The 12,076-nt window shown below is 41.4% G+C and overlaps 1 protein-coding gene across 1 annotated transcript in view; it reads left to right on the forward strand.

Annotated features, from left to right (window-relative positions):
- The first annotated feature begins 670 nt into the window (after positions 1-670).
- The window catches only part of Trax (Translin associated factor X), a 31,484-nt gene continuing 20,078 nt past the window's right edge, over positions 671-12,076 (forward strand). Inside the window, exon 1 of the mRNA XM_065219423.1 lies at positions 671-1,070. Within this exon, the coding sequence (XP_065075495.1) occupies positions 790-1,070 (281 nt within the window). The 5' untranslated portion in view covers positions 671-789. The remainder of the gene's footprint in view (positions 1,071-12,076) is intronic.

Raw genomic sequence — 12,076 nt, forward strand, 5'->3', positions numbered from 1 at the left:
CGACTTTTATTCGAAGGTTATTCCGAACTTCTTCTGGTTTCCCCTAGAACCAGCTACTTCTGGAATTTACTTCTATTTTTTGAAGCTTTTTTGGCTTCCTTTGGATGTGACATCTGATTTTTTTCCGATGGTTTCTTTGAATATTCACTAGAAGTTTTTCAATTCTTGTCTTGGTAGTTCCCGGATGTTTCTCCGAATTTTCTTAGAACTTTCCTCAAATTTCATCCAGAAGAGCTTCTTTCTTCTTTCTCTGGATGTTCCTTGGGAATCTACCCAAGTAACCATAAGCACGTTATTTTGCCTTTTTGGCTATATACGGGCCTCATCAGACCATACAAACGCTGGTATAGCCGTTGATCAGCTGTATATAGCCAAAAAGGCGAAATAACGTGCCTATGGTTACTTGGGTAATTCAAACATTCCCCAGAGTTTTCTTACAGAATTTTCCGATCATAGTCCAAAAGTTAAATTTTTTGCTTTTAAAAACAGCTAAAATAAATTAAAATAGTAAATACCGATATATGTATACCGATTTTTTTTAAACCTTTGATACCGATAAACTTTAAAACAATCTGGCAACACTGCACGGCAGGAACTCATTTTTTGGTGCTCAAAATGCTCAAAAACATGTTTTCGTTTTGTTTTGTTTACGTTCGTTTCGCTTCGAATCGCAAAGGCTGATTCGGTTCAGCTCGAAACACTCGGAAGTTATCTTTTGCAGTTTTAGAAGCTTGTTTTCGCGGAAGTTTTCTGGTGCAATCCGATTATAATCGTGTGTAAACGGTAAAGATGAGCTTCCATCATTCGAATCGCGGTGGAAATCGCCGGGGAGGCAATTTCAATAAAGGTGGCGGAGGTGGACGCCACGGTGGTAGTGGTGGTGGAAAACGTGGAGGAAAGGATGCGGATGTTCTGATCGATGAGAAAAATCCGGTCGTTCAGTGTTTCCGCGGGTACGCCCGGGAGTTGGACGAGAAGCACGACCGGTACGAACGGATCGTCAAGTGCAGCCGGGATATTACCATCGAGAGCAAGCGGATCATCTTTCTGCTGCATACGGTGGATGTCAAGTAAGTGGTTTTGTTTAGAGTCTACAACCGACTAGTTTTGTTTATTGTTTTATGGGAAAATGGGATCCAAACTTTTTCAAAACAATGTTGAGTTCATCCAGTATTAAAATAACTAGGAATATTAGGAAAAGTCAAGAAAATCAAGATCACTATATGCTCACCGTAAACAGTTGAACCCTTAGGGCCTTTTGGGGTGAGAGGCAATCACGCTTACCACTATACCACCGGCGCCGCTACAAGCTGAGCTTCCTTTATACTAAAATAACAGATTTCTCAAATCCCGTCGGCCCTATCTGATGATTAAACTATGTTAATCATCGATCGAGTTTCCACTTGCTGCAATTACGGCCTCCTCATGCTTCCGGAATGCACGGCAGGTTCTAATAATGTAGTCTGGATCCATTTCTCTCCAGGTACGGGTCAATGTTTGTCTGAGGCTTGCTGTACTCGGGTGGCGTTTAGAACAGGCCTTGGCCTTCATGACGCGCCATATTGAGTAATCCAGCGGATTGAGATCAGGGCTGGATGGCGGCCACATATCCTTCGCCAAGAACGGAAGATGTTCCTGCAACCACTGAGTGCAGTTCGAGGTGTGGCACGGAGTCCCATCTTGTTGAAATACAACATCTGGCTTCGGACCGTACTGTTCTTTGATCCACGGAAGATCACACTTAAAATCCCGATGTAGACCTCAGTGTTGGAATGAACACCGGGTCCATTTTTTTGCCATCGGAAGCCACCAATCCAAACACCATAACGCTAGCAGGATGCTTGTTCAGATACACGTTCTTGTATCGTCGGTTGCCACGTCTTTTACCGGAAGAGAACTAATATACCGGTCGGTTCTGGAATTTGATACGGGATCGACGGTAAACATGATGCAGGGTTGTTACGACAACGCAGATTTCGCGATTTTCGCGGATTTGCTTATTAGATTAGGAAAAATAACAGAAGCTATCAGGAAGAAAAACTAAAAGAAGACAATTTTCTTTAGGATTCAGTGTTTTCAAATCCATACTTGATGTTGCTGAACATCAATTCAAATCATCTCAATTCAATAAGAATGTCAAAGAACACACGAAATCTTTTGGGTCGTATTTGTTTGCCCAAGATGTTCCCAATGAATTTGTTCGATTTGTCAGTAACTTCAAGGTTCGCAGGATCATCAATAAGGACTCCATCAAGGAAATCGTCCGTTTAGTAAACAATAATTGATTTCAAATAAGACAAATCTAAGATACACGAATAACTCGTACATGCAAGTGTGAAATTGGTATGTCAAACGTTTGATTTAGATTGGGGATTCGGAAATTCTGGATCCTCTATTTCGAGAAGGAAGTTTCCCAGAATTCAGCACATTGTTTAACATTGTAACATGCGTATCGCATTCCAATGCAGAAGTAGAAAGGAAGTTTTCACTATCCAAGCATTTGATGCCAGAGAACCGAACTAGGCTTAGTAAACAGGATTTCAATAACAGTAAAAATTTTGAGTGGCATGCATTTTTTTGATAATGATGTAACCAAATTTGTTCTTTCGAAGGATTTAATTTTGAATGCCAAGTTCGCGAGGAAATCTTACGAAACTAAGTGTAGGTAGGACATTAAAAATATATATAATATAAGCCATCCGATACTAAGCAGGAACAAAAGAAAGAAGGCGAATTAATGGGAGCTCAGAAAAAGATGGAAAAAGAAAGGAAGCTAGTCAGACACTACATTAAAGGACAAGAAGAAGAGATCGGAAAGAAAAGAAAGGCAAAAGAAGATATTTTTAATTTGATGGAAAAAGAAATCAGAACAATGACATCCAATAATCCAGAAACATCATTCCTAAAAGTTCTTTTGAAGCAAAAGATAATATTGATCAGGACGAAAAATCAGAAAAGCAAAAGTTGGCTAAAATCGAAGACTACAAATCAAGAAGACTGGCAACTCTGCCAAAAATCAGGAGACTGTAACGGCAACGCCTCTTCTGAGCAAAAGTGGAACCTGTGTATGATGGTGTGTGTTAATTCACGAGTGCATTCACACACATAGGTAGAAATAATTAGGTGTCAATTATTGGGTTTGATATGATTGTCGTAAAAAGTGAAACGTTTCTTTCTTTGCTTTATGCTGACAACGAGTTAAAAATCTAGCTGAAACTGAACAGATGCGTTAGTAAATTTGTTTTGAAAATTAAAACTATGGCAAAGATGCCATTCACAATGATGGTGGGACCTTCCTCGATCATTAATTTGCTATCTCAGAATTATCTTCCACTTTTCCTAAGCCCTTTAGTGATGCATTTATGGGCATTCGTATGGTGCATAAGTAAAATACATGCCCGTTCCGCATGGCTTTGGCACTTGGTCATTTGAATTTCACTGGCCAATCCGACACTATTGTTATCATTCTATGGAAGGGGTTGGTCGATTTCAACAATTGTTAAAGCATACAGAGGATCACTATCCGGTGGTTTCATGTTCTGACAGCATCTATATATGGAAATATATTCTTTATCAATACGTACCGTTTGGGATTGTAGTCCTTCAACCTTTCATTTTCATTTTCTCCAACATTAGATCATGCTACGCCTTCCGTTGGATCGTGATGCAGGTACCGGATCTTTCTTCTTTTCGAATCCATGAATTTTCAGCAGCTTTAGAATAACGGTAGTTCACTCAACGGAGGTGGAAGCCGCCAATTCCTTATATTTGATTGCTTCCAACAAGCAAAGTAAACAATATTTCGGTTCATCGTACACAAGTAAAAGTTACTTTCCCTAGGTATCGATCCGAGTTTCAATCCTCTACTTGATCCAACATGACAAGTTTTTCGGTTTGGAGTTGGAAAATAACCGGCTTGCTGTGATTAGGATACAAATTGCCGTGAAATTTTGTAGAGCAAAACAAAAACAACAACGAGTACCGTGTTCTAGCCGGCGCTGGAGGTGTAGTGGTATGCGTGACTGCTTTCTAACACCCCGATGGGTCTGGGTTCAAACCCAGCCGAGGTCGGTGGGATTTTTCTGAGGCATAAAAATCTCTGGTCACGTCTTCCTTCGGAAGGGAAGTAAAGCCGTTGGTCTCGGCCCATGTGTATGTGTGTTGAATGGGTGCGATATCCTACGCAGGTGTGGAAGCTGCCTTCCTGCACATTCGATTGCTGTCAATGGATGGCAATTAATATCCGTCGGTGATTGGCACTAGATTGCGGAACAGAGCCGACGTTAAATAAAGGAAAGAAGAACGAGTACCGTGTTCTGATTATTCGTTGCGGTGACATTAGGTCACACACACAGTCACTGTTAATGAGCAGTCTCACTAACACTTGTGCTTCAAAGTTCAACCTATGATTGTCAGAGGCGCTGTTATCAGTGACGTTTGACATTTGTATGGGAGAAGGGAACAGTTGCCAGTCTTCTTGATTTGTAGTCTTCGCTAAAATGAATGCTAATGAAGATTATTAGTGTTTTGATGCATACATTCAATCAAATAAGTGCTTGCAGTGGCGTCCCGTAACCTCACTTTTTACCTGTGCACCAACTTTCAAAATCAGATTTCATGCCGTCTTCATACTCGAATCGGTTGAAAAATACACTTTATCTTCTAGTTTACTCGATATCTATCCATTGCAAGCATTATTTTGATAATTGTTTATGTTTTGAGAATTGGTGCACAGGTAGATTGAGGTTAAGGAAACGCCACTGAGTGCTTGTTAAATCATTGACAAAAAATTAACGTTTATCGCTGACAGAAGTCTCCTTTACTTTATTAATTGTCCTCCTGCAATCCTATATCTTAGGTTATTTCTTGTTTTCGTCTGAACCTGGGCGCAAGTCAAATTTCGGTCAACATACGCTACTTTGATATAAAGTCCGCGCGGATTTGGCGCGATTTTTATTTAAAGTCCGCGCGGATTTAATTTCAAATTTCTCGTAACAACCCTGAACATGCTCTAGTCGGTGAACAGGTTTACCGGATTTTTTCGCTTAAGGAAGTTCAAGATTTTCTTGCATCGTTCGACTCGTAGCTCCCGGATGCGGTTGGTAATCATGTGAGTTTTTTTTTTCGTGCCCTCAACTTCGCCCCGCAATCTTCCTTTACGATCTACAGTGCTTTAAAGTCACTGATCCCGTGTTCCTTTGCCATTTTCATTATTGAACGCACTGGATTCTTCCTTTTGATAGCAGCGATAACCTTCGGAACCCGAGCTGACCTCGGACGACCTGTGGCCACCTTTGCGGATAGTTGTCCTTTCTTTTTTCGGTCTAAAACTCTTTTGACGGTCCACCGGGACACTCCCACGGCGATTAAAATGTCTTTTTGCGACATTTGCGCATGGGACAAATCACGAATACGCTGCCACTTCGTCATGGTGCAACTGTCAATATATAAGTAAATCATTTTCTTTTATACACAGCCTACTACCATAGAGGTAACTCTAAGACTAGAAGGTCCCGAAATAACGTGCTCAACTTTTTGGTTCAGATCTGGTACTCTCTTCGGTCCCAAGCTAATCGATTCACCCCTCGAAACATAGGAAAATCCACTAATCCCTCATTTTATCTGTCAAACTTTCATAGCGAATCAAAACAAACATTGCGTAGTACTAGAATTTCAACTAGAATGGGGTACGTTAATCGTTTACTTGGGACCAATAGGCTAATCAAGTAGTGAGCCAATTTAAAATCGTTAGTTTCGTATTGATTGTTGCTACTTCGGTATGAGCTATAGGTTACGTGCATGCAAAGAGAACCAAGATATTGTATGCACAGGTGAAACGGGAACCTTATTTGTACTATGGTGCAAACATTATCATGCATACGGTATATCGTCCAGAAGTGAAGTTACAGTTCTACTTTTCAAGTTGTCATATTTTCCAAAGGTGTAACAACATGCAAGCTTCAATGCAGCTGATTTTAGCTTGAAAAAAATATTAATAAATTTACTATGATTTTTCAAATATTTACAAGGGAATCGCACTTCATAGTGCCATTTTCCCATTTTCTCAATGCCTACTTTTTTCCATGTGGACTGATATGGGATTATAGGCAGTATAGGCATAGAGGTAACTCTAAGACTAGAAGGTCCCGAAGAAACGAGCTCAACTTTTTGGCTCAGCTCTGGTACTCTCTTCGGTCCCAAGCTAATCGATTCACCCCTCGAAACGTAGGAAAATCCACTAGCCCCTCATTTTATCTGTCAAACTTTCATAGCGAATCCAAACAAACATTGTTTAGTACTAGAATTTCGACTAGAATGGGATACGTTAATCGTTTGCTTGGGACCAATAGGCTAGTCAAGTAGTGAGCCAATTTAAAATCGTTAGTTTCGTATTGATTGTTGGTATAGGGCGCTTGAGGCAATGGGTGTAGAGAGTGGAACATTGACTTTGAGCATCGATGGGCATAAAATAGGTAGGCGGGGAAATTAAAGGAGGCAAGGAGCGAATCATTCGCAGTTAGCATTAATTGTTGAAAATGAATTGAATGAATTTGTGGAAACGTTTGTCACTATAAATTCTTGGATTTCGGCGCCCCTGTGGCCTGGTGCCACTGGCGAAGGCCACTTTCGCCATCCCCTCACTACGCTGCTGCCTCTCACCACCATCCAGTCTTCATTGCCGGCGTCTTCAGCGACCGTCGCTACCAGTGCCACCGAAACAATCATGTGCAATCCCGCAGCCATAGTAAAATAAAAATCATCTAAAACTAGCCAAGCCAATTTCAAATTGCTCAAACTGAAACACAATACAGATTACCTAGTACCAGTCTTGTAAGCGGTCACGGTAGTCGACACATTTTCTGTGATAATCAACTGCCTTTGCCTCCGACACAAGCAAAACGAGCTATCATAGTACCAAAGTCAAATGTCATTTGACAGGCTCTGTCATACGACACTGTCGCCGAAGACCGTCACGAATGTATGTATTTTAGTTTTTCTCATAATAATAGCTGCTGATGTTGTGCTTGTGTGAATTCAGAAAATAGCAAGCAATGATGTCCTAGGAATAACATTTCTGATCAGAAATGGGTTAATTTACACCAAATTGAGGAATTAGAACGAAATCACTCATGTCATATGATAGTTATTTGATAATTTTCTTTTTGCTCGAATGTTATTCTACCGGTTGTGTTGTGTGAGAGATACGACGGTAGAGCATGAGTGTACAAATACAAACAGACTGTCGCGCACGACAACGAAGTGTAGTAAAAAACAGTACAGTAGCAGCACCTACCCCACCCGTGTCCCCTCGAAATCGTCAAGTCGACGATGAAAGGAGCACATACCGTGGTAGGGGTAACAATAGCTGCAATTACCAAACCTACGACTGGATGCCTTCCTTCAAATAACAACTGAAGTGCGGTAAAAATCGGTAGAACTGTTTCAAACACATCGTTGGTACTTGAGCGGTCGGCGTTCATCTCTTTTTGCCAGTGTTGGGACACCCCTCACCATCCCTCTCGAAAGGGGAAGTTTGGTAAAGAGAGATGAAAAAACCGATTTGTACCTTCCTTAAGAGTTGTCCTAGCTCGCTATCTACATATCTATATGCAATTTTCACACTGCCGTACTCTAACGGAACTATCAATTCTATACTTTCATCTCCTCCATCTATCGTATAAAAATTACCACTTTAGTCTGTTATTTGAAATTAGCATCTTCAACTATAAAATGACTTGTTGACCGATTTGATATACAAATACAGTTAGTAAAATAATGTATCTGTCACCATGTGACATGGTTAATTAACCAAAAAGAGATGGAAACTATTATCCCTTCCAACGAGAAATCAAAACATCTGAACATTAGAAACCCATTCAAAAGATTCCAAGCTCATTCGAAGATAATACAATCATATTTTATTTAGTGAAAAATACGTTTTTGGTTTGATGCTCACAGATTGAATTCAAGCTGCTCAAAAGTAAGAAACGGTTATAAATAGAAAAAATAATATCCAATATATTCTCCTAATTTAAAAAAATCTGTTTATTTTTCAAAAATCTGTAATCTGTATATACAGATATCTGTATCAAAATATTGAACACCCGTACGAAGTATCGCACGCTTCCTCTGAAACTATATGATGTGAGGCTGAATCACATGTACCAGCGAGTCAGTCGTGAATGGTTTTCAAGTTTCCAACGAGGCATCCAGCGCAAACTTAAACTACACCCGAAATCCTTTCGGAACTACGTGAACGAGCAACGCAGGGAATCCGGCCTCCCATCGTCTATGGAATTCAACGGAGAAGTTGCTGCCACTGTTCAGGATATATGCTTCCTTTTTTCCGAAAAGTTTGCCAGTGTATTCACTAATACTAACTGACGACCATATTAACCTGGCTGCCAGGAACGTTCCAGTAAACGATCAAACGCTGGGTGCAATTGATGTTAATGCAGAAATGATTTCTAAGGCCGCGACTCTGCTCAAGTCATCCTTCAATCCTGGACCTGATGTCCCATTGCAAGCAGTATTTGAGTGCTGATCAACATGGGTTTACTGTCGGCCGCTCTGCAACCACCAATCTGCTGTGTCTCACATCGTATATAACCGAAAGCATGTCGGATCGGGTTCAAACGGACGCTATGTATTCAGACCTATCCGCAGTATTCGACAAGTTGAACCATACTATTGCGATTGCTAAACTCGGCAGGCTCGGTTTATGCGGTAATCTTCTGAGCTGGTTTCGATCATATCTCACCGGTCGGCAACTAAAGGTTGCCATAGGAGATTGCAGATCAGCTAGCTTCTTCGCCACATCAGGTATACCTCAGGGAAGCCATATGGGACCGTTAATTTTTATACTGTACTTTATCGACGTGCATCTGGTCATCGAAGCTCCTCGTTTATCAGAATGGTAGTGAACCCAGCCAAATGCTCCGCTATTACGTTCTCACGAAAACAACAACCGATAATATTTAGCTATGACCTGCTTGGCCGACAATCGAACGCGTGAATCAGCTGAAAGACTTGGGTGTGATCTTGGATTCGCAGCTTTCATTCAAGCAACACTTTGCATATGTTGTTGATAAGGCGTCAAGAACTTAAGGGTTCATTTTTAGGATAGCTAAAAACTTCACTGATATCTACTGTCTAAAATCTCTCTATTGTTCGCTTGTTCGATCGACGCTTGAGTATTGCTCAGCGGTTTGGAACCCAAACTACAACACCGGTGCCGAGAGAATTGAATCTGTTCAATGTCGCTTTCTTCGTTTTGCGTTGCGTAGATTGCCTTGGAATGATCCGTTTCGATTACCCAGTTACGAAAGCCGTTGTCAACTTATCGACCTAGAACTTCTCCGGACTAGAAGAGACACAAGCAGAGCCCTAACCGTGGCCGATATCCTGCCAGGAAGGACAGATTGCGAGGCTATCCTGAGGCAAATTGACCTGAATGTTCAACCCCGACCGCCAAGTAATAACCTTATGCTAAGACTGCCTCTACGTCGCACAAATTATGGAGCGTACACACCAAATTTAAGTTTTCAATGTCAGTAAAACGGATTGCTGGATCATGACCAGCAATCCAATGCTTTACTGAAAAACAGCAAACGATATTTTTACTGAAAACATCAGCTAACATAAACTAACACCCAGTAGAAGAGCTGTCAAACTGTTAGCATCACAGTCGCAAGTATTTTTGCTAGTTCGTTTATTTACTAGGCTCAGTCGTGTGTGACACTTTGCGGAGCCAAAATCAGTAATGTTTGATTTACATTTTAAATAGCAGTATTTCTAGGTTAGTATTGGGTAACAATTACTCGTAGCGGGCTCGATTAAGCTCGAGTAACAATTTCGATTGGAAGGATCTAGGTAGGAAACTGGTTTCTGGAGCCTCCTTCAGATACTACTCTCGGACGGTTGACCAAATCCTGGCTGGGCAGGGGCAAGTAGCACAGGAACAGGAGGATAATAAGACTGGGACACAATGGCGAGAAATTGTTTGGAAAGGAGGGGATAGTCACATCAAACTCTAACATCAGACAAACAAAGGAATTCGTAGATCGCTTACATGTAGGAAAGATCACGTGTTCCCAATACATCTCTTACTTCACGGAAGGGTTGTCTACCTCGGGCCACTAGGGTATCCAATAGTCGTGCTCTGGAGGCGTCATTACCCAGGCAATACCAAACTGCGTGATCGATGTCATCATAACCGGTTCTGCACCTACATATATTGCTGTCAACTAGGTTTATTCAATAGAGATGTGCGTCTAGCGAGTAGTGGTTGGACATAAGTCTTGACATCACTAGAATGAATCCCCGACTTACATCCAGACCTTTGAACCACGCTCTCGAAGAAGCATTTGGAATAATGGAATATAACCACCGCCCAAGAGAATTACTTGTCCAATCGTTCTGCCAACTTAAAAGAGAACTCTGACGTACTAATGGGAAAAATTCATCATGTGAAATTCTTCTATCATAAATCTCGCCTTGTTGTGCGCCCACCTTTGCGAGATAGTCTGCCTTCTCATTGCCTGGGATTGAGCAATGTTTATTTGTTTATTTGTTATGGTTGCATCAACAGACTAGAAATAGTCCCAATGATGTGTTGTAAAAAAAGTACAGATTATACAGACGACATACATATACTACAGTTACTACAGTTACAAACGAAAATAACTAGGAAAGCATTGTCAAGTTACTAAAAAATTATAAGTCTTAAATTTTTCACTTAGCTGTTGGCCTTCGGTCAGCAAAAAAGGCAGAAAATCTTCGGCGATGCATTTCCGTGTCAAGTGGAAATCGAACATCGACGCTACTCGGTTGAACAATCGCTGCAAGCCGTAAATAGCGCTCCCTATGCTATAATTAGCTCGAAGAAGTGGAAGTCTCAGCATTAGACTGTTGCGTAGTGATCGAGGTTGAACATTAATGTTCACTTGTTGCAGAATTGCTTCGCAGTCGATTCTTCCTTGCAGAGTATCGGCGACGGTTAAGGCTCTGAAAACATCTCTTCGGATACGTAAGGGCTCGACATTGATCAATTGGCAGCGATTCTCGTAGCTTGGAAGACGAAGTGGGTATCTCCAAGGCAGCTTACGGAGCGCGAAGCGAAGAAAACGTCGTTGAACAGATTCAATTCGCTCGGCCCCATTATTGTAGTTCGGACTCCAGACAGCAGAGCAGTATTCCAACGTAGATCGTACGAGAGAGCAATAGAGCGATTTCAAGCAGTAAATGTCCGTGAAGTTCTTAGTAATCTTGAAGACAAAGCCAAGCGTTCTGGACCCTTTGTCGACGACATACGATATATGGTGTGAGATGTCAGTTTTGAGTTTAGAAAAACGCCTAAGTCTTTCACGCAGTGCACCCGTTCGATAGTCGTGCCTAGTAGTTTATAGTTGAAAATAATCGGTTGTTTCTTGCGTGAGAAAGTAATAACTGTACACTTAGCTTAGGGTTGACCACCAGTCGGTTTAGACTACACCAGTCAGCAAAGATGTCAATCTGATTTTGGAGAGAACGGCAGTCGGCGAGTGAGCGGATGCACAGAAAAACTTTCAGATCGTCTGCAAACGATAATCGTGGCTCTGTGATAACATGGTGAACGTCGTCGAAGTAGAGGAGAAATACCAATGGTCCCAGATGGTTATCCTGAGGTATACCGGACTTTGCGCAGAAGCTTGCTGAGCGACAAGTACCCAAAGTTACTGTCAATTGGTGCTCCGTGAGGTATGAAAGAAACCATCTCAAAAGATTTCCACCGATCCCTAGCCTATCAAGCTTAGCGATCGCAATTTCGTGATTCAGCTTATCGAAGGCTGCCGTAAAATCTGTGTAGATAACGTCCGTTTGGTTCCGAGCAATCAAACTGTCTGTGATGTAAGACGTTAGACACAGCAAGTTCGTAGTTGTGGAACGTCCAGTTATTAATTCGTGTTGATCTGTACTTATATATTGCTTGCAATGCGCATTTAGGGACTCTATGACAACCAATTCAAAAAGTTTTGATACAGCACTCAGCGACGTGATTCCCCGGTAGTTGTTTACGTCGGGGACCCATACAAAG

The sequence above is a fragment of the Ochlerotatus camptorhynchus genome, unplaced genomic scaffold, assembly GCF_037179485.1.
Source record: "Ochlerotatus camptorhynchus isolate MF236.1 unplaced genomic scaffold, CSIRO-AGI_Acam_v1.1 ptg000104l, whole genome shotgun sequence".
In the NCBI taxonomy this organism is placed as follows: domain Eukaryota; kingdom Metazoa; phylum Arthropoda; class Insecta; order Diptera; family Culicidae; genus Ochlerotatus; species Ochlerotatus camptorhynchus.